General features: G+C 45.3%; 1 protein-coding gene across 1 annotated transcript in view; it reads left to right on the top strand.

The window, feature by feature from the left end:
- The window catches only part of zgc:77752 (uncharacterized protein LOC393862 homolog), a 46,466-nt gene that overhangs the window by 5,171 nt on the left and 18,565 nt on the right, over window positions 1-22,730 (top strand). The window contains exons 3-7 of the mRNA XM_068059660.1: window positions 11,726-11,844; window positions 14,895-15,032; window positions 17,793-18,406; window positions 19,005-19,238; window positions 20,138-20,281. Coding sequence (XP_067915761.1) covers window positions 11,726-11,844; window positions 14,895-15,032; window positions 17,793-18,406; window positions 19,005-19,238; window positions 20,138-20,281 — 1,249 coding nt within the window. The remainder of the gene's footprint in view (window positions 1-11,725; window positions 11,845-14,894; window positions 15,033-17,792; window positions 18,407-19,004; window positions 19,239-20,137; window positions 20,282-22,730) is intronic.

Raw genomic sequence — 22,730 nt, 5'->3', positions numbered from 1 at the left:
CCTGTTAGTTGGTCGCCACCGCAATGTGACGCTTCGGGTCCTGCCGCCCGCCAAAGCAGGGTCATCTTCCACTTTCAGCCCCAGCAGTGGGACTTGCCAGTATGCGGCAAAATTCATCTCCAAGTTTTCAGATGATGTCACCAAGGGGCAGTATGTAGATGGAAAACAGGAGGGAGCCAAGAATAGATCCTAGGGGCACACCAGATATGATGGAGTGGGAGTGGGAAGAGAAGGCATTGCATGTGATTCTCTAGTTATGACTGGATAGATAAGAATGGAGCCAGGTGAGAGCAGTCCCACCCAGCTGGACAACAGTAGAGATGTGTTGGAGGAGGATGGTGTGGTCAACTGTGTCAAAGGCTGCAGACAAGTTGAAAAGGACAAGGAGGGATAGTTTACCTTTGCCACAGTCACATAGGGTCATCTGTGACTGATTAGAGCCGTTTCGGTACTGTGACGGGGTGGATACCTGATTGGAGGGATTCAAACATGGAGTTCCATGAATGGATTTGGGAGATGATAACATGTTCAAGGACCTTGGAAAAGAAAGGGAGGTTGGAGCTGGGGTGGTAATTTGCAAGTGGGGTCAAGGGTTGGTTTTGTGAGAAGGGGGACGATGAAGGAGGACAGTAGCTTGGGAGACAGAACCATTAACGATCTCAAATAACATGGGAACCAGGAAGGGAAGTTGAGTAATCAACAGTTTAGTGGGAATAGGGTCGAGGGAGCAGGAGGTGAGTCTCATGAACAAAATGTGCTCAGAGATGGCTTGAGGGAAGATAGGAGAGAAAGTAAAGAATCATAGAATGGTTACGGCACAGAAGGAGGCCAATTCGCCCGTTGTGTCCATGCCGGCTCTCTGCAAGAGCAATTCACTTGATTCCACTCCGCCGCCTTTTCCCCTTGGTCCTGGAAATTGTTTCTCTTTAGATAATTATCCAATTCCCTTTTGAAAATCACAATTGAATTTGTTTCCATCACATTTTCAGGCAGTGCATTCCAGATCCTAACCATACACTGCGATAAATAGTTTTTCTTCAAGTCGCCATTAGTTCTTTTTCCAGTCACCTTGAATCAGTGTCCTCTGATTCTCAATCCTTCCACCAACAGGAACAGTTTCTCCCTATCTACTCTGTCCCTACCACTCATGATTTTGAACACTTCCATGAAATCTCCTCTCAACCTTCTTTTCTCCAAGGGAACCGCCCTAGCTTCTCCAATCTATCCAAGTAACTGAAGTTTCTCACCCATGGAACTATTCTCGTGAATCATTTCTGCAGCCCCTCTCATGCCTTTACATCATTCCTAAAGTGTGGTGCCCAGAACTAGACACACCAATCCAATTGCGGTCGAACCAATGTTTTATACGGGTTTATCATAACTTCCTTGCTTTTGTACTCTATGCCCCTATTTATAAAGCCCGGGATTCCATATTCTTTATTAACCGCTTTCTCAACCTGCCACCTTCAATAATTTGTGCACATATACCCCCTTATAACCCCAGGTCCCTCTGCTCCTGCACCCCCTTTAGAGTTGTACCTTTTATTTTATATTGCCTTTCCTTGTTCTTTCTACCAAAATGAATCACTTCACACTTCTCTGCATTAAATTTCATCTGCTACTTGTCCGCCTATTCAATGAGCAATATTTCCAAGCTTTGTGTCATCCGCAAATTTTGAAAATGTGCCCTGTATACAAAAGCAGTGGTCCGAACACTGACCCCTGGGGAATCCCACTATATACCTTCCTCCAAGTTTGAAAAACACCCATTCAACACTACTCTCTGTTTCCTGTCACTCATCCAACTTTGTGCCCATGTTGCTACTGTCCCTTTTATTCCATGGGCTTTAACTTAGTTGACACGCCTGTAATGTGGCACTTTATCAAATGCCTTTTGAAAGTCCATGTACACTACATCAACTGCATTACCCTCATCAACCCTCTCTGTTATCTCATCAAAAACTCAAGCAAGTTAGTTAAACATAATTTGCCCTTAACAAATCAGTGCTGGCTTTCCATAATTAACCCACATTTCTCCAAGAGACTGTTAATTTTGTCCCGAATTATGGTTTCTAAAAGCTTTCCCATCACCAAAGTTAAACTGACTGGCCTGTAGTTGCTGGGTTTATCCTTACATCCTTTTTTGAACAACGGTATAATATTTGCAATCCTCCATTCCTCTGTCACCACCCCCCTTTCCACTTACCTCCCTCAGTATCCTTGGACGCATTGATCCAGTCCCGCAGAATAATGGCTACCCCAATCAGATCATTGCTCATTGTGTATCTCACGTACTCACATATGGGCCAAAGGCCACCACTTTTGGACCTGAAAAGTGCCCAGTCTACCTCAAATTACCCTGGAAGGTTAAGATATCTCAAAAATTTGAGCAAGAGGTGAAGTTAGCTATTTCACACTGCTACTATGCAGTAGCAGCACAAGTGGTATTTTCCACTAACAGGATGTTGCCGACAAGCCAAAAAGACATTCTGCCTACCACACAAGTGAGTAATGTGGTATATGAATTCCAGCGCCGATGCGATACCAGTTACGTCGGCCATATATCCCAACGACTGGCGAATCGTATAAAACAGCATGTCCCTTCGGCTGTTTGCAATAGACAAAGTACTGACCGTATTCAACCAGTCTGTAGTTGCTAAACTCAGAACACAATGTCTAATGTTAGATGTGATTCCGTGATTGGATAGCACTTACTGAACAATCTCAAGTGTGCTAAGAATTACTCTAACAACCAATTTGAGAGTATCAAGTCGAGTTCACAATGTGGCTCACTTACACTTGCTAGAAGCTACATACATTCATACTCAGGGACCTGTCCTCTGCAGGCAAAAGGAACATGTCCAGGCATTGTGACTTTTTTGAATTAAACAAAGCATGGGGGACAATAGTTCCCTGGTGCATTCTCCATGGCAATGCCTCGACCAATCAGAGTTGACTTGTTAACCAATCAGCACCCTTTTCTCAGACAGTATAAATTGTTGCTCCCTTTGAAACTTGGCATTCTTGCATCAGTCCTGATGAGTGCAAGAGGAAAAGCTTCGACAGCATGTCTCTTTTTTCAGCAATACTCACATCCCTTTTCACTCTGACCCCACCTAATAACTTACTATTTCCTACTCTAGTGCTATCTGTCTCTGCCAATTCTCTGTGCACCTTGATTTTCTTCTCTAATACTACCTCCTGGTTTCCACATCCCTGTCAAGTTAGCTTAAACCCTCCCCAATAGCACTAGCAAATTGTCCCGCAAGGTCAATGGTACCAGCTCTGTTCAGATGCAATCCGTCTGGCCTGTACAGGTCCCATTCCCCCCCAGAACTGGTCCCAATGACCCAGGAATCTAAAGCCCTCTCTCCTGCATCATCTCCCCAACCATGCTCTATCTTCCTATTTCTGTACTCACTTGCAAGTGGCACAGGAAGTAATCATTGATTACTACCTTTGAGGCCCTGCTTTCCTAGCTCCCTAAACTCTGGCTGCAGGACCTCATCCCTCTTTCTACCTATGTTGTTGGTACCAATATGGACCACGACTGCTGGATGTTCACCTTCTCCCCTCAGAGTGCTCTGCCGCCCTCAGTAACATCCTTGACCCTGGCATGAGGGAAGCAACATACCATCCTGAATTCACATCTGCAGCCACAGAAATGCCTGTCTGTTACCCTAACTATGGAATCTCTTATCACTATTGCTCTTCCAGTCTTCTTCGTGCCCCACTGTATGGCTGAGTCAGCTGTGGTATCATGGACTATGTTCTGGCTGCACACCCCAGAGGAACTATCGCTCTCACTAATACTCAGAACGGAATATTGGTTGCAGAGTAAGATGCACTCAGGGGACCCCTGCGCTACCTGCCTGGTCCTTCTTGACTGTCTGCCGATCACCCATTCCTTCTCTGCCTGCCTATTCTTAACCTGCAGGGTGAGCAAATCTGTGAATGTGCTATCCAAAAAACTCTCAGCCTCACGGATCCGCCGCAGTGACGCCAGCTGCTGCTCAAACTCCAAAACCCGGAGCTCAAGCTGCTGCAGCTGACGCCAGTTCCTGCACATGTGATTGTCCAGGACACTGGACTGAGCTGCCCTGCCATGTTTAGATTTTAATTTACTGAAAAATTTACCATATCTTGATATTTAACTTTAACTTTATCCCTTAGGTTTGATTAATTAATTGAACACCAACTTTAAATGATCAAATTGATCTTAGTTCTATGCTAATTAATTGATCTAGTCTTACTTTAAAGTTGATTTATTTGATTAAAATTCTGGTAAAATAAAAATTAAAAGCTTACCAGTGTACTCATCCCAGGTGACTCCTTGTCCTGTGATGCCACTTGGCGATATATCCCTAGCTCTCACTGCTACTCCTCTCTCCTTCTGTGTTTGCTGCTCTGCTGTGAGTTTAGGGCTAGGGCAGGGGAGAACCTAAGAGGAAGTTTGGCCTGGTGGAATAAGGGAATGGAGGGAAAGCTGCTTAGGCAGCTAATTGGATGATCTCGAACTTAGTGACAAAGAAGTCCATGAGCTCCTTGCACTTGGTGGAGGTGAGGGTGAAATAGAGAGGGAAAGGTGTTTAAGAAGATGGTTTGCAGTAAAGAAAAGAAACTGGGGGTTATCTTTGAATCCTAGGATGATCCCGGAGTAGGGAGCAGTTTTAAGAGACTAGAGGAGGACCTGATAGTGTTTTATGTGGTCCAATCATCTCTGGCAGTGAATGGCTAAACCAGTTGTCTGCAATATCCTTTAAAGTCTATAACCTTTGAACTTAAGAGAGTAGGGATACTGGGTATGGTAGCATAGTGGTTATGTTGCTGAACTAGTAATCCAGTGGCCTGGACTAATGATCCAGAGACATGAGTTCAAATCCCACCATTGAAGCTGGGAGTTTAAATTCAGTTAATTAAACAAATTTGGAATGTAAAAACAAATCAGTAATAGTGAATATGAAACTACCGGATTGTCATGAAAACCCATCTGATTCACTAATATCCTTTGGGGAAGGAAATCTGCCGTCTTTACCTGGTCTGACCTACGTGTGACTCTAGACACACAGCAATGTGGTTGACTCTTAACTGCCCTCGGAAATGGTCTAGTGAGCCACTCAGTTGTATCAAATCCAGAATAGGAATAAAACTGGACGGACCACCTGTCAACAACCTAGATACTGGATTTGGACATGACAAAGGCACAGCCAGCCTAGTTTACCCTGCAAAGTCCTGCTCACGAAGATCTGGGAACTTGTGCCAAAATTGGGATTGTTGGCCCACAGACTAGTCATACTCACAAAATCATACCTTTCAACAAGTGTCCCAGACTCCTCCATCACCATCCCTGGGTATGTCCTATCCCACCCACAGGACAGACTCACCAGAGACGGAAGCAAAGTAGTACACAGTCCACTAAGAGTGGCTCATTAGCACCACCACTGAGCTGGCTGAGTTCTGAAGGACATAACTGCCAGACTGGGCCTGCAGTAGGTGATGCAAAAACCAACACTTGGGAAGATCCTAATTGGCCTTGACCTCATCAATTTATCTGTTGCAGATGCATCAATCCATGAAAGTATGGTAGGAGAGACCACTGAACAGTCTTTGTGAAGACCATGTCTGGTCCACACTAAGGGCACCCTCGATTGTGTTGTGTGACACTATCACCAAACTAAATGGGATAGATTCAGAACAGATCTGGCAACTCAAAATTGGGCATCCATGAAGTCCTGTGGGTCATCAACAGCAGCAGAAATGTATTTAACCACAACCTGTAACCTCATGGCCCGGCATATCATTACCATGAAGCCAAGGGGCCAACCCTGGTACAATGAGTGTAAAAGAGCATGCCAGGAGCACCACCAGGCCCACCCAAAAATGAGGTACCAACCTGGTGAACTAAACAGCACAAGCAACATGTGGTAGGCAGAGCTAGGCAATCCCACAATCAACGGATCATATCAAAAATCTGCAGTCTTGCCACATCCAGTCATGAATGCTTGTGGCCAATTAAACAAGTAATGGAGGGAGGAGGCTTGAACATCCCCATCCTCAATGATGACGGAGCCTAGCATGTGAGTGCAAAAGACAAGGTTGAAGCATCTGCAGCCATCTTCATTCATAAGCATCCATGGGCGGCACAGTGGTGCAGTGGTTAGCACCGCAGCCTCACAGCTCTAGTGACCTAGGTTTGGTTCTGGGTACTGCCTGTGCAGAGTTTGCAAGTTCTCCCTGTGACCGCATGGGTTTTCGCCGGGTGCTCCGGTTTCCTCCCACAGCCAAAAACTTGCAGGTTGATAGGTAAATTGGCCATTGTAAATTGCCCCTAGTCTAGGTAGGTGGTAGCAGAATGGTCACGATGTGGGAGGGCATATGGGATTAATATAGGATTAGTATAAACAAAGAACAAAGAACAGTACAGCACAGGAACAGGCCATTCGGCCCTCCAAACCTGCTCCGATCTTGATGCCTGCCTAAACTAAAAACTTCTGCACTTCCGGGGTCCGTATCCCTCTATTCTCATCCTATTCATGTATTTGTCAAGATGCCTCTTAAACGTCTCTATGGTACCTGCTTCCACCACCTCCCCCGGCAACAAGTTCCAGGCACTCACCACCCTCTGTGTAAAGAACTTGCCTCGCACATCCCCTCTAAACTTTGCCCCTCTCAGCTTAAACCTATGTCCCCTAGTAACTGACTCTTCCACCCTGGGAAAAAGCTTCTGACTATCCACTCTGTCCATGCCGCTTATAACTTTGTAAACCTCTATCATGTCGCCCCTCCACCTCCGTCGTTTCAGTGAAAACAATCCGAGTTTATCCAACCTCTCCTCATAGCTAATGCCCTCCAGACCAGGCAACATCCTGGTAAACCTCTTCTGTACCCTCTCCAAAGCCTCCATGTCCTTCTGGTAGTGTGGCGACCAGAATTGCTCGCAATATTCTAAGTGTGGCCTAACTAAAGTTCTGTACAGCTGCAGCATGACTTGCCAATTTTTATACTCTATGCCCTGACCGATGAAGGTAAGCATGCCGTATGCCTTCTTGACTACCTTATCCACCTGCGTTGCCACTTTCAGTGACCTGTGGACCTGTACGCCCAGATCTCTCTGCCCGTCAATACTCCTAAGGGTTCTGCCATTTACTGTATACTTCCCACCTGCATTAGACCTTCCAAAATGCATTACCTCACATTTGTCCGAATAAAACTCCACCTGCCATTTCTCCGCCCAAGTCTCCAACCGATCTATATCCTGCTGTATCCTCTGACAATCCTCATCACTGTCCGCACCTCCACCAACCTTTGTGTCGTCCGCAAACTTACTAATCAGACCAACTACATTTTCCTCCAAATCATTTATATATACTACAAACAGCAAAGGTACCAGCACTGATCCCTGCGGAACACCACAAGTCACATCCCTCCATTTAGAAAAGCACCCTTCCACTGCTACCCTCTGTCTTCTATGACCGAGCCAGTTCTGTATCCATCTTGCCAGCTCCCCTCTGATCCCATGTGACTTCACCTTTTGTATCAGTCTGCCATGAGGGACCTGCCCTTCCTTCATCAATCATCTTCGTCACTTCCTCAAAAAACTCAATCAAATTAGTGAGACACAACCTCCCCTCAACAAAACCATGCTGCCTCTCGCTAATAAGTCCATTTGTTTCCAAATGGAAGTAAATCCTGTCCCGAAGAATCCTCTCTAATAATTTCCCTACCACTGACGTAAGGCTCACCGGCCTATAATTTCCTGGATTATACTTGCTACCCTTCTTAAACAAAGGAACAACATTGGCTATTCTCCAGTCCTCTGGGACCTCACCTGTAGCCAATGTGGATGCAAAGATTTCTGTCAAGGCCCCAGCAATTTCTTCCCTTGCCTCCCTCAGTATTCTGGGGTAGATCCCATCAGGCGCTGGGGACTTATCTACCTTAATGCTTTGCAAGACACCCAACACCTGCTCCTTTTTGATAATGAGATGACTGAGACTATCTACACTCCCTTCCCTAGGCTCATCATCCACCAAGTCCTTTTCCTTGGTGAATACTGATGCAAAGTACTCATTTAGTACCTCGCCCATTTCCTCTGGCTCCACACATAGATTCCCTTCTCTGTCCTTGAGTGGGCCAACCCTTTCCCTGGTTACCCTCTTGCTCTTTATATACGGATAAAAAGCCTTGGGATTTTCCTTAATCCTGTTTGCCAATGACTTCTCATAACCCCTTTTAGCCCTCCTGACTCCTTGCTTAAGTTCCTTCCTACTGTCTTTATATTCCTCAAGGGATTCATCTGTTCCTAGCCTTCCAGCCCTTACGAATGCTTCCTTTTTCTTTTTGACGAGGCTCACAATATCCCGCGTTATCCAAGGTTCCCGAAACTTGCCAAACTTATCCTTCTTCCTCACAGGAACATGCTGGTCCTGGATTCTAATCAACTGACGTTTGAAAGACTCCCACATGTCAGATGTTGATTTACCCTCAAACAGCCGCCCCCAGTCTAAATTCTTCAGTTCCTGCCTAATATTGGTATAATTAGCCTTGTCCCAATTTAGCACCTTCACCCGAGGACTACTCTTATCCTTATCCACAAGTACCTTAAAACGTATGGAATTATGGTCACTGTTCCCGAAATGGTCCCCTGTTGAAACTTCGACCAGCTGGGTGGGCTCATTCCCCAATACTAGGTCCAGTACAGCCCCATCCCTAGTTGGACTATCTACGTATTGTTTCAAGAAGCCCTCCTGGATGCTCCTTACAAATTCTACCCCATCCAAGCCCCTAGCACTAAGTGAGTCCCAGTCAATATAGGGGAAGTTAAAATCACCCACCACTACAACCCTGTTATCTTTAGATCTTTCCAAAATCTGTCTACATATCTGCTCCTCTACCTCCCGCTGGCTGTTGGGAGGCCTGTAGTAAACCCCCAACATCGTGACTGCACCCTTCCTATTCCTGAGCTCCACCCATATTGCCTCGCTGCATGACCCCTCCGAGGTGTCCTCCCGCAGTACAGTTGTGATATTCTCCTTAACCAGTAATGCAACTCCCCCACCCCTTTTACATCACCCTCTATCCCGTCTGAAGCTTCTAAATCCTGGAACATTTAGCTGCCAATCCTGTCCTTCCCTCAACCAAGTCTCTGTAATAGCAACAACATCATTGTTCCAAGTACTAATCCAAGCTCTAAGTTCATCGGCCTTACCTGTTATACTTCTTGCATTGAAACAAATGCACTTCAGACCACCAGTCCCGCTGTCCTCCGCAACATCTCCCTGCCTGCTCTTCCTCTTAGTCTTACTGCCCTTATTTACTAGTACTATAAATGGGTGGTTGTTGGTCAGCACAGACTCGGTGGGCCGAAGGGCCTGTTTCAGTGCTGTATAAATAAAAAAAAAGTGCTGAGCCGATCTTAGCCTCCTCCTGAGGTTCCCACCATAACAGAAATCAGTTTTCAGTCAATTTGTTTCACTCAACGTGATATTAAGAAATGGCTGAGTGCACTGGATACAACAAAGGCTATGGACTCCTAAAACATCTTGGCTGTAGCACTGAAACAGGGACTCTAACCAAACTCTTCCAGTACAGCTGCAACACTGGCATCTACCCAACAATGTGGAAAATTGCCCAGGTATGTCCTGTCAACTAAAAGCAGGACAAAGCCAATCTGGCCAATTACCACCCTATTAGTTTGATCTCAATCATCAGCAAAGTGATGGAAGATTTCGTTGACAGTGCTATCAAGTGACCCTTGCTCAGCAATAACCTGCTCACCATGTTCAGTTTGGGTTCTGCCAGGACCCCTCGGCTCCAGACCTCATCACAACCTTGGTCCAAATGTGGACAAAAGAGCTATTCTAGAGGTGAGGTGAGAGTGACTGCCCTTGACATCAAGGCAGCATTTGACCGAGTGTGGTATCAAGGAACCCTAATAAAATTGAAATCAATGGGAATCAGGGGAAAAAGCTCTCCGCTGGCTGGAGTAATACCTAGCACAAAGGAAGATGGTTGTGGTTGTTGGAGGCCAATCATCTATGCCCCAGGTCATTGTTGCAGGATTTCCTCAGGGTAGTCCTGGGCCCAACCATTTTCAGCTGCTTCACTGACCTTCCCTCCATCATAAAGTCAGAAGTGGGGATGTTCGCCTAAGTGTTCAGTTCCATTTGAAACTCCTCAGTTAATGAAGTAATCCATGTCCACATGCAGCAAAACCTGAACAATATTCAGACTTGGCCTGATAGGTTGCAAGTACCATTCATGCCACACCACTGCCAGGCACTGACCATCTGCGACAAGAGGAAGTCTAACTACCACCCTTTAACATCCAACAGCATTGTCATCATTGAATCCCCTGCCATCAACATCCTGGGAATCAGCATTGACCAGAAACTTAAATGGACCAGCCACATATATACAGTGGCGAAAAGAGTAGGTCAGAGGCTAGGTGTTCTGCAACAAGTGACTCACCTTCTGACTCCAAAAGCCTTTGCACTTCCTATAAGGCACAATTCTGGAGTGTGATAGAATACTCTTCACTTGCCTGGATGGTTGCAGCTCCAACAAGCTTGACACTACCCAGAACATAACAGTCTGCTTGACTGGCACCCCATCCACCATCTTAAGCATTCACTCCCTCCACCACTGGTGCACAGTGGCAGCAGTGTGTACCATATACAAGATGCACTGCAGCAACTCCCCAAGGTTTCTTCGACAGCACCTTCCAAACCTGTGACCTCTGCCACCTAGAAGAACATGGTCAGCAGGTGCATGAGAACACCACTACCTGCATGTTACCCTCCAAGTCACACAGCATCCTGACTTGGAAATATGTTGTCGTTCCTTCATCATTACTGCTTCAAAATTCTGAAACTCCCTCCTTCATAGCACTGTGGTTGTACCTACAACACATAGGACTGCAGTGGTTCAAGAAGGTGACTCATCACCACTTTCTCAAGGGCAATAAGGGATGAGCAATAAATGTTGGCCTTGCCAGTAATGCCCACATCTTGGGAATGAATTAAAAAAAAGAGGGTTGTACCAAGGGAAATGACCAGGGTGAGAGAGTAATGTTTTTAGCAGGTACTTGAGCATCAAGGTTGGGGATGAGGGTCTGGCTGGAGAAATGTTGTGGTAAATGGAGGCCAAAGTCTGGACAATTGGGATTTTGAACGTGCAGTTGTAAGCGAATTTGGAGAGAATTTATTACAGGACAGACACAGAAGGAAGTAGCGTTGGGAGGAGGAAGGGGAATGTAGGTCGAGAACACAGGGAAGTGATCAGAGATGGCCTTATCTGTGATTGACACAATGAGAGCAGTGAGAGCACATGAGATGGCAAGGTCAAGGGTGTGGCCTTGAATATTTATAAGGGAGTTTATATGGAGGGAGAGATTAAGGAAGGATAGGTGAACTCAGAGGAGAGAGGGCATGATGAATTGAGATGTTGGTTGAAATCATGGACTATGAGAAGTTGCTTGGCGCAGAGGCTAAGGGAGGAAAGAAGAGAAGGTATCTTGGTGAGAACATTTTTATGGTACTTGGGTGAGTGATAGAGAACAAGGATTTTAAATGAGAGGCAGGAGGAATGGAACAAGGGGAGCTACCCAAAGGAAGAGAGAGTGCCAGAGGAATAGGGGGAACACACCAAGGTCTGATTTAGTGATAAGAGCCACATTGCCACCACAACTGTAAGAACCAAGGATATATTTTCTTTCTTCCCACAGGTTAAACATCAAGTCTGTGATAAACCTTCAAGTACCTGGTGAGCATGGTTATTGTGGAGACCCCTTGGAATTAAAGAGTGGATTTTCATATTTACCAGAGATTTTCATGGAGAATGATAGTAAGTCTCATCACATAGGCTGACAGCCCTGTGACCCTGGAAAAATGAAATAATATTGTTAACAACTCCCAGATGTGGACAAAGATAAGGATGATGTTTATTGTTTATCACCTGGCAGATTTCCCTGAAAGTGTTTCCATGGAATATGGACACTAGATGTGCTATTCCTGCTTTGCTGAGAATCCAAGGGCACCATAAATTGATTCCCCCTACCCCTCCCAACACGCATCTGACCTGTGCTCCCATCGAGTGAGTCGCCCCACTGGGAAGAGTCTTGTAACCTCAGAACTATTTTATCCCCTACAACAGGCTTGTTGGTTTAACTTTATTGTGGAGAACTGTAAACATGGCAACCTGCCACTGCAGGCATATCTTGTTGTCCTGTGAGATGTTTCTACATAATGAAAATAAAGTCTGGTATAAAAATTTTCTTTTTAATATTAATTTGGTTTGGAAATGTCAGATTCACTTTCAACAGTGTAAGAGATTCATTTCTAAGGATAGGATGTGAAATGAGTTTGGTCAGTCTCGACCCACTTCTTGAATGAACCCTGGCACAAAAAAAATCCACACTTAATTGTAAGTTTGGCTCCGTTGATTGCGTTCTCACCATTGAGGTAGAAGGTCGTGGGTTTAAGCCCCACTCCAGAGACTTGAGCACATAATCTCGGCTGACACCCCTAATGCAGTTCTGAGGGAGTGCTGTACTATCGAGATGCCATCTTTTGAGACATTAAACCTACTCTCTCAGATAGCTGTAGCAGATCCCATGGCACTACTTCAAAAAATAGCAAAAAAGTTCCCCCCAGTGTCCTGGCCAACATTCATTCTCAGCCACTATCTCTAAAACAAATTTACTGGTCCGTCATCTCACTGTTATCCACTAATTGGCTGCTGCGTTTCCCTACAACAGTGACTCAAGCTCAAAGGTAATTCATTAACCGTGAAGCACTTTGAGATGTCTTGACGATTTGAAGGCACTATGTAAACACAAGTCCTTTCTTTATAATTGGAACTAAATTGGCAATCTCACTTACAGAGACTTTAGTTTGGCTATTTTTGTTTGATGGAAATGTGTTATGTTAGTTCAGTTGTGGGTAAGGGTAAGACTAAGGCTCAGTGGCCTAGAAATTGGCAGCAGCAGGCCAGCACAACCTGGGCACGACTGTTCCTATAATGGAACAAGTAGGCCCAAGGCTCACCTGAGATTGAACACTGACAGGAGATTCCTTTGAGGCCTGCTTGTTAGGCATGTGTTGACCACAGTTTCCTGAATGCAGCCAGCTTGACATTGGTTCAACCCAATGTGGTAAAGGAGGCACTAAATAATCTTATTTGGATATGACAAGCACTTACCATCTACTCCAGGCATGGGTCCTAGACGCCTCTTTTGATGTCTATACCAATATGGCAGTGGCACACCACTGGCTCAGAATGTGTGCACGCTGTCCACCATATTGGAGTTTTGGTAAAATGGGCAGTGTCATTGAATTTCCAAGATGATGTATCTAGCACCTGCTGTACCTGCCTTGGGATTGTTTCATGGAATAGTGGATGCCTGGAATGTGAAATGTATATTTCCCAGTAGTAATTTGCCTTGATGAGCACAAAAAGAAGCATGATCTCCCTGTGCTGAATCTCTTCTCTCTCTCTGCACATTTACACTGTGAACAGGTCCTGCGGGCTTCAGTTACAGGCTGACACTGTGTATTCTCCCTGCCTGTAATTAAAGGTCACCGTTTTTATTTACACTTGGCTCAGCAGTAAGTATCCATGTCTGAGGGAACGAAGACACAAAGCTAGCTATCACTTTCCCAATTGTCTAAGAGGTGGAAACTGATGTTGGGGCCTATTGCTGACATTGATTACCAGGACTGCAAAGCTCATAGTTTATAAATGATTAATATAATTTTTTTTATTGGATGCATAGAATATTGCATCAATTCAGTGGTTTAACAGACTCAAGTCCTCCCAGATTAGATGACTCAGAATGTGCACCTTTATTGTCTCTGCACCTAGAGTCATAGAGATACAGCACTGAAACAGGCCCTTCAGCCCACCGAGTCTGTGCCGACCAACAACTACCCATTTATACTAATCCTACATTAATCCCATATTCCCTACCACATCCCCACCTTCCCTCAATTCTCCTACCACCTACCTACACTAGGGGCAATTTACAATGGCCAATTTACCTATCAACCTGCAAGTCTTTGGCTGTGGGAGGAAACCAGAGCACCCAGCAGAAACCCACACGGTCACAGGGAGAACTTGCAAACTTCGCACAGGCAGTACCCAGAACCAAACCCGGGTCACTGGAGCTGTGAGGCTGCCGTGCTGACCACTGCGCCACTGTGCCACCCCCTGGATCCTTTCACGCCCTATAGGCTGTCCATTTATGGGCTGCATGTTTCAGCTTTTGAATGAGAAAGAAAGGAAAGGAAAAAGAGAGAATAAGAGAGAAAGAAAAGGATAAAGTGAGAAAGAGACAGAGAGGAAAAAAAAGAGAGAAAGAAAGCACCAGATGGAATCTTCTCAAATCTGTCAGAAACATCTCTTAGTGTTTCACCGGACAAATGACTTTGACCTTGTCTGTGTAAGGTGGTGCACAGCAAGATTCCACAAGCAGTAATGTGATAAAAGATCAGTTAATTTGATTTTTGGTGATATTGTTTGAGGGCATGAAAGCATGTGTGCGAGTATGAAAGTGTGCTTGTGAGTGAGTATGTTAACAGTGAACTGTGAGTTAGTGTATGTGTGTGTAAGTGTTTGTTAGGCTGGCGTGACTATCTGAGCAGCAGAGTGTGAGTCTGTGTTTGACAGAGGCTAATAGACAGTGGGCACCAGACTGGTTTGTGTGTCCTGCTGTATTTTAGACAGATACTGTGTCACTGTGCTACAGACACACAGACCATATCTGACTGACTGTTACAAGGATACTCAAAAAGATTGCACTAGAAGCCAGACTTTTCCTAGCTTGTTACAGGAGGAACTTTGCTTCCCAGTCTGTTGACCATCCAATAATTCCCACCCTCTTTTCTGATTTGCAGTTTACTTCTTTAACTTTGGAATGGCGGATTTTGGAGTCTCCTCGTTGGTTCGTGTGCTGGACGCAGTGAAGGTGACATCGTTTGCTGTGCAGGAAGGGAAGGTGGCTGTGCATTGCCATGCAGGGCTCGGGAGAACAGGTCCGTCGGGAGAACAATTCCTCTAATAAGATCGCTGAAGGCACACAGCAGGTCAATCAGATCCTGAAAAGGAGAGCTAGAGCAGGACCTCATGTCAGAAACTGATCCCATTGCACAATCGAAAGATAGTGGATACTGAGAGAGAGGATGGGGGTGGGGGTTAATTGAGACTTTCCAGACTGTGACGGATAGATTTTTGTTGGGTAAGGGTATCGAGGTATATGGAGTAAAGGCGAGTGGATTGAATTAGGATACAGATCAGCCATGATCCAATTGAATTGTGGAATAGACTTGAGGGGTTAGATGGCCTCCTGCTGTTCCTATACACACGCTCTGGCCAAACTTGCTATATTCCTTTCATCTCAGCCATGGCTCAGTTGGTAGCATTCTTGCCTCTGAGCCAGGAAGTTGTGGTTCAAGTCCCACTCCAGAGATTTAAACACAAAATCTAGGCTGATAGGCCAGTGAAGTACAAAGGGAGAGCTGCACTGTTTGAGGTGGCATCTTTCGGATGAAACATTAAACTGAAGCCTCTCAGGTGAAGGTAAAAGATCCCATGGTGCTGTTTGAAGAAGAGCAGGGGAGTTCTCCCTGGTGTCCTGGCCAATGTTCATTCCTTAACAAAAAAAGTGATCTGTTTATTATCATATTGCTGTATGTGGGAACTTGTGTGCAAATTGGCTGCTGCATTTCCTGCATTGCAGGAATACTACAACAGTGACTACACTTCATTGTCTGCACTTTGGGACATCCTGAGTTGTGAAAGAAACCACATAAATGCAAGACTTTCTTTTCTTTTTAATAATATACACCAAAGTAACGAATTGAGTAATAAAAGCAAAATACTGCAGACGCTGGAAATCTGAAATAAAACAAGAAATGCTGGAAATACTCAGCAGGTGTGGCAGCATCTGTGGAGAGAGAAGCAGAGGGCTGTGACCTGAAATGTTATCTCTGCTTCTCTCTCCACAGATGCTGCCACACCTGCTGAGTATTTCCAGCATTTCTTGTTTTTATAACTAATCGAGTAGACTGATTGGTTACCTGTGGTGTGTTATCGAAATTGGTTACAGACTAACCCGCTGTGCATGATCAAGGACAGCAGATCCACTGATTTTATTTAACTCCCATTATCCCCTTCCTTTCAGTTGCCCTGAGAAGGTGGGCCTTCTCCTTGAACCACTACAGTCTGTGTGGCGATGTGGCTTGCACAATATTTATCTCTATGAGTACTGAAAGTGAAAACTGGTTGAATTTAGGGGTGTATATTCTGATCGGGCACTAACACTTAGTGCCAAGTTTCTATCTGTGCTACTTTAACATGTGTAGCCTGAATTGGTTCTGAAAAGCTGAGTAGAACTCCCAGTGGCGCAGTCAATGGACCTGATGGTTGTACTATTGAATGGCGAAAGAACTCAGAGAGGAAACAGCAAAGACTCTGATCACAATGTTTCGAGAGGAGAGAAAATGATAAACTGGTGACTATAGGCCTGTTACTGTAACAGTTGTGGGCAAAATCTTAGAATCCATGATTCATAGAATTATGTGGAAATTGCAACATGGAAACACACTTGATGCAACCAATCCGTGTTGATATTGATCCTCCACGCAAGCAGTGTTCCCAATTCCATGTGCCCGCCCTGCTGCCAAATCCCTTTATTCCCCTTTCCTTCAAACACCTCTCTAATCAGTTTTTAAATATTGGTAGTGTCTCTGCTTCAATCACTAACCTATGTAAAAACGTTCCTCCTGAACTCTGTGCTAAACCTCCTACATTTAATCTTATATCTGTTTCTCCTCATTCTTGAACCCGCAATCACTGGAAACATCTTGTGGCAACCCTCCATAATTTTAAACACCTCTATCAAATCACCCCATACTCTCCTCTCATCAAACAAAAACAGCACCAATTCTTCAAGTCATTCTTTATATTTGTATTTCCTCATACCAGGCAGTGTGCCAGTGAATCTGTGCTTTACCCTCTCTATTGCTTAAACATCCACCACCGCCTCCCCCCCTCCCCACATAGTGCAGAGCAGAAAACTGCTCACACTACTCCAAATGTGGTCTTACTGAGGTTTTAGACAGATTCACCATTACATCTCAATTTGAAATAAAATTACTGAGCAGTTAGAAATATAAGGACAGCTAATACATTTTTAAAGGCAAGTTAGTGTTTAACAAATGGAGTTCTTTTAAAGAAGTGAAAAATTGGATAGAGAGTGCAGGAGATGTAGTTTAGATGGATGAGTTTGGAGTCAATCCAATAGTTGACAACTGACCCTTAACTTTTCCCGTAAACATACAGTTGTACTTAATTCAGCACTGGACAGACCTAAGAGAAGGAACTTTCCAGAAATACTTCGGGTTATTCAGCATCTGTAAAGAGAAATGTCAAGAACTCACTGGGTTCATGGATGTGCAAAGTGGTCCGTTCTTCATCCCTGATTTCCACCACATCACCATTGGCAACCGTGTCTTCAGCTGCCTTGGCCCAAAGTTCTGAAATTTCCTCCCTAACCTCTCCACCTCTCCTCCTTTAAGACACTTGTTAAAACTTACCCCTTTGACTAAGATTTTGGTCACCTGCCCTAATATCTCCTTATGTGGCTCATAATTGCTCCTGTGAAGCACCTTAGGGCATTTTATGATGTGAAAGGTGCTATCTAAATGCAAATTGTTATTTAACCCTCAGTTCACTGAGCACAAAAAAACCCAAAGCAAAAGAAATTCACTGTCCATTTCCTTGCTCTCTGATAGGGGTCCTGATCGCCTGCTACTTAGTTTATGCCACGCGGATCAGCCCCTGCGAAGCCGTGCACTTTGTCCGGATCAAGCGCCCCTGCTCCATCCAGACGCGCACTCAGATCAACTTGGTCTTTGACTTTGCCCAGTTTGTGGACTCTCACAGGACGGTTTTCACAAATGTGAGCTTGCCTGCCCACCCAGTCACCTTGCAGCAGTACCTCCACCGCCAGCGGCATCTCCTACACGGCTACGAGGCGCGGCATCTCAAGCATCTGCCCAAAATGGTGGACTTTGCCTGCAAGAGGCTTCTGCAGGCAGCATTCGACAAGGAGGACTGTGTCACAGTGCAGGTGGAGTTGCAAAGGGAGGCAAGTGACCGCATCATGACCTTACACATCAGAGAGACCATCGCTTCCTTCGTCACCTCGCCAGACTTTCTCCAGGCAAACCCGGAACCAGAAGACCCTGACAATGCGCTGAGATCTCCTGCCAGCACAGCTGCCTTGTTTGAACCATGTACTTTGCCTGCTGGGGGCACAGAGACTCAACCCAGTAAAACACTAAGATTATTACGGACCCTCAGCGACTCCAACCTCTCCGAAATCACCTGCACACATCAAACACAGGTAACCGAGACATGGCCAGGTCACTGTCAGGAGCCGACTGTAATCCAGAACCCATACTGAGTAACTAGGAGAGAGTTACAGGCTGGAATCCAATTGAGGGGCTTGAGAGTTTATATATCAAGTTTTGTCATATACAGAATCTGCTATAGTAAGGCAAATAAATGGGTGGGTAGAGTTCACGATCGGGTAGTGTGTACATGGGCTGCAGAAGGAGATTAAATGTGTGGGTAGAGTCCATGATCGGGTACAGTGTACATAGGCTGGGGAAGGGTCAGGGTTGTTGAACTGAGTGGTCTTTTCTCATTCTGTGTCTGTCGATGACTTGATGTTTCCGAAATGGTGTAGCCTAGGTTGAAGGTTTCGCCTGTGGAATGCAAAAGCATGAATTTATGATTTAAGATACTTCCTGATCTTTTATTTTTCCCGAGGATAGTAGTGTTCACTTTTAGTAACCGGGTAGTTATGTCAGTTTTCTGGAGGTTCAGTTTAACATTGACATGGAGAAGGGACCGATGAAAGCTGCTAACAATTTAATGCTCTTAGTCCCATCAACCCAAATATGTTGAGTGACTGAACCTGTGGCAAATTCTCCTTTAAGGATACCAGTGGGCAGCAGCCTTTGTCAGTGGGCCAACGTCGAACTGAATCTTCGGAACTTGTCCTCAATGGGCCAAACAACCCAGTGAAACATTCTATCAGCTGTGAAGGGAAGGAGAACTTTGTGGGATACAGAAGCCTGGCACTGACTGACCATGCGGCAGGGCTCATCCTCACAAGACGAGGAAACTCTCTATTGACCAACGGCAGCCTTGTGTCTACAGCCAAGAGGAAGGTATGGACTGGTATCGAGAGAAGGTGTGGTGATCGAAGTCAATATCCCACCACACACAAACTCTGCCTTCTCTTCCCCTGTGTCCTTATCCACTTTTGTCTTGTTTTAAAAAGAAAATTGGCCTCTCGCCAATCACCTCCACTCCTGCTTTATTCAAGCTGGTTAATCCTTCCTGAATCCTTACTATAGGGATGACTTCTTTTGAATGAGATGTTAAACTGGTGGATGTGAAAGATCCCATTGCAGTATTTCACAGAGCTGCAGGAGAGTTCTTCCCAGTGTCATGGCCAATATTTATCCTTCAGCTAGATGGAGCCGTGATTTAACATCTAACCACTTCCAATACTACAGTGCTCCCTCAGTACTGTACTGGAGTACCGGTCTAGATTATGTACTCAAGTATCTGCAGTGGGACTTAAACATACAACCTTCTGAATCAGAGATCAGTGTGCTACCACTGAGCCACAACTGATGTCTGGTTCTTTTGGGAGTGATGTTTACAGGGCACATTGGCTGGGAAATAGCTGTCCAGTAGCTCCTGGTTTTGTGCCAATTTAAGTAAATGAATTTCCAAACTACAGCCTGCTATTTCCCAACTGACATGCCCAAGAAGCGTAGCTGTTTCCTGGGAATGGCCCATTGGGAATAAGCCCTAACAACTCCACTGATGGAGGATCAGAGATTGGAGTGGGCCCACATTTGCCTCAATCCAAGTTAACAGTGTAAAGTGACGCTGCATCAGATTAGGGGGTATGGGGGAGGGAGCAAGAGAATGCCAGCCTATAGTGTCAGTCCTTGAGCTTAGTCACTAGTGAGGGGTCTGGGAACTGCATGTAGATCAGGTCACAAGCCAATCGCACGCAAGTGTCTGTCATTTTACCCCTATTTTTATTCTGTAGGGTAAAGTCCATTGGAGCCCCTCAGTAAAAGAATCAGTCCGAAAAACAGATGAACATGGGTCTCTCCTGAAAACGGTTGCCAGGGCGATGTCAGAGGGACCACCAGTGGAGAGCGATTTGTTGACGAAAGTCAGTCTCTGGCAGGTAATGAGTCATGTGGGTGTTCTCTGCTCTGGGATTGTTGATTCATTCATAGGGAAATTAGATTGATTTCTTTCCGAAAATAGCATTTTGGGATTGAGTATATGGGTAACTTGAGAAGAGCAGGGAGGTTATGCTGGAACTGTATAACTCATTAGTATACAGGCCACAACTTGAGTACTGTGTGCAGTTCTGGTCACCTCATTACAGAAAGGATGTAATTGCACTCGAGAGGGTACAGAGGAGATTTACGAGGATGTTGCCAGGACTAGGGATAGGCTGGGGTTGTTCTCCTTGGAACAGAGAAGGTTGAGGGGAGATCTGATTGAAATGTACAAAATTTTGAGGGGCCTGGATAGGATGGAGGTGAAGGGCCTATTCACCTTAGCAGAGAGGTCAGTGACTTGGGGGCATAGATTTAAAGAGATTGGTAGAAAAATTTGATGGATGAGGGAAAACCTTTTCACCCAGAGGATGGTGGGGGTCTGGAACTCACTACCTGAAAGGGTAGTTGAGGCAGAAACCCTCAACTCATTCAAAGGAGTCTGGATATGCACCTCAAGTGCCATAATCTGCAGGGCCACGGACCAAATGTTGGAAGGTGGGATTAGAATGGGTGGATTGTTTCTCGGCCGGCGCAGACACAATGGGCCAAGTGGCCTCTTTCTGTGCCTTAAACTTTCTATGAATCTATGATTCTAGGACATGTGCTAAGTGTTCGGAAGGAACAGGTGATTTTGCACCTATGGTTCCCGAAGCTGTTGACCACTGTGGTTTTCCTTGTGTCACATCTGGGGCTGTTGTAGACTGATTGATACAGATTGATTGCTGTGATTAGTCAACAACTCCATTATGGTTCTATCAGGATGGTAGAAGGTGAACTAGATGGACCTCAGTCTTTTATCATCTAGCAATTCCCATGTACCGCTCACCCCACTCCCACTATCTGATATTCTGCCATTTGTGTCCCTTTAGTCATTCTCCTTCATGGAGAACTATGAAACAGGTACACCTGCAATGAAAGTAATGCTTTGAAGGAATTCACTTCCCTCCTACAGGAATAGTTCCAGTACTATTGTGGGCACGGGAATTTTTTTTATTCATTCATGGAATGTGCGCATCGCTGGCTAGGCCAGCATTTATTGCCCATCTCTAATTGCCCTTGAGAAGGTGGTGGTGAGCCACCTTCTTGAACCACTGCAGTCCATGTGGAGTAGGTAGACCCACAGTGCTGTTAGGAAGGGAGTTCCAGGATTTTGTCCCAGCGACAGTGAAGGAATGGCGATATAGTTCCAAGTCATGATGGTGTGAGGCTTGGAGGGGAACTTTCAGGTGGTGGTGTGCCCATGCATCTGCTGCCCTTGTTCTTCCAGGTGGTACAGGTTGTGGGTTTGGAAGGTGCTGTCTAAGGAGCCTTGGTGTATTACTGCAGTGTATCTTGTAGATGGTATACACAGTTGCCGCTGTGCATCAGTGGTGGAGGGAGTGAATGTTTGTGAATGGGGTGCCAATCAAGTGTCCTGGATGATATCAAGCTTCTTGAGTGTTGTTGGACTGCACCTATCCAGGCAAGTGGAGAGTATTCCATCACACTCCTGACTTGTGCCTTGTAGATGGTGGACAGGCTTTGGGGAGTCAGGAGGTGAGATACTCACCGCAGGATTCCTAACCTCTGATCTGCTCTTGTAGCCAGAGTATTTATATGGCTACTCCAGTTCCGTTTCTGGTCAATGGTAACCCCCAGGATGTTGATAATGGGGGATTCAGTGATCGTAATGCCATTGAATGTCAAGGGGAGATGGTTAGACTGTCTCTTGTTAGAGATGGTCATTGCCTGGCACTTGTGTGGTGCGAATGTTACTTGCCACTTATCAGCCCAAGCCTGGATATTGTCCAGGTCTTACTGCATTTCTACACGGACTGCTTCAGTATCTGAGGAGTCACGAATGGTGCTGAACATTCTGCAATCATCAGCGAACATCCCCGTTTTGACCTTATGATTGAAGGAAGGTCATTGATGAAGCAGCTGAAGATGCTTGGGCCTAGGACACTACCCTGAGGAACTCCTGCAGTGATGTCCTGGAGCTCAGATGATTGACCTCCAATAACAATATGATCATCTTGAGGATGATCTGTATGATAATAACCTAACAAACACCAGGACTCAGAAGAGAAATTTCCTGTCCAACTGCCTTGACTTGTTTACATAGAATTACATAGCATTTACAACATAGAAACAGGCCATTCGGCCCAACAAGCCTATGCCAGTGTTTTATGTTCCACACAATCCTCCTCCGACCCTACTTCCTCTAACCACATCAGCATATCCTTCTATTCCTTGCTCTTTCACATGTTTATTTACTTTCCCTTAAATGCATCTGTGCTATTTGCTTCAACTACGCCTTGTGTTAGCGAGTTCCACATTCTCACAACTATCTGATAAAGAAGTTTC

This window comes from Heterodontus francisci, chromosome 27 (genome assembly GCF_036365525.1).
Source record: "Heterodontus francisci isolate sHetFra1 chromosome 27, sHetFra1.hap1, whole genome shotgun sequence".
In the NCBI taxonomy this organism is placed as follows: Eukaryota; Metazoa; Chordata; class Chondrichthyes; order Heterodontiformes; family Heterodontidae; genus Heterodontus; species Heterodontus francisci.
Note: the sequence above shows the minus strand (reverse complement) of the source record. Positions and strands in the feature narration are given on the sequence as shown.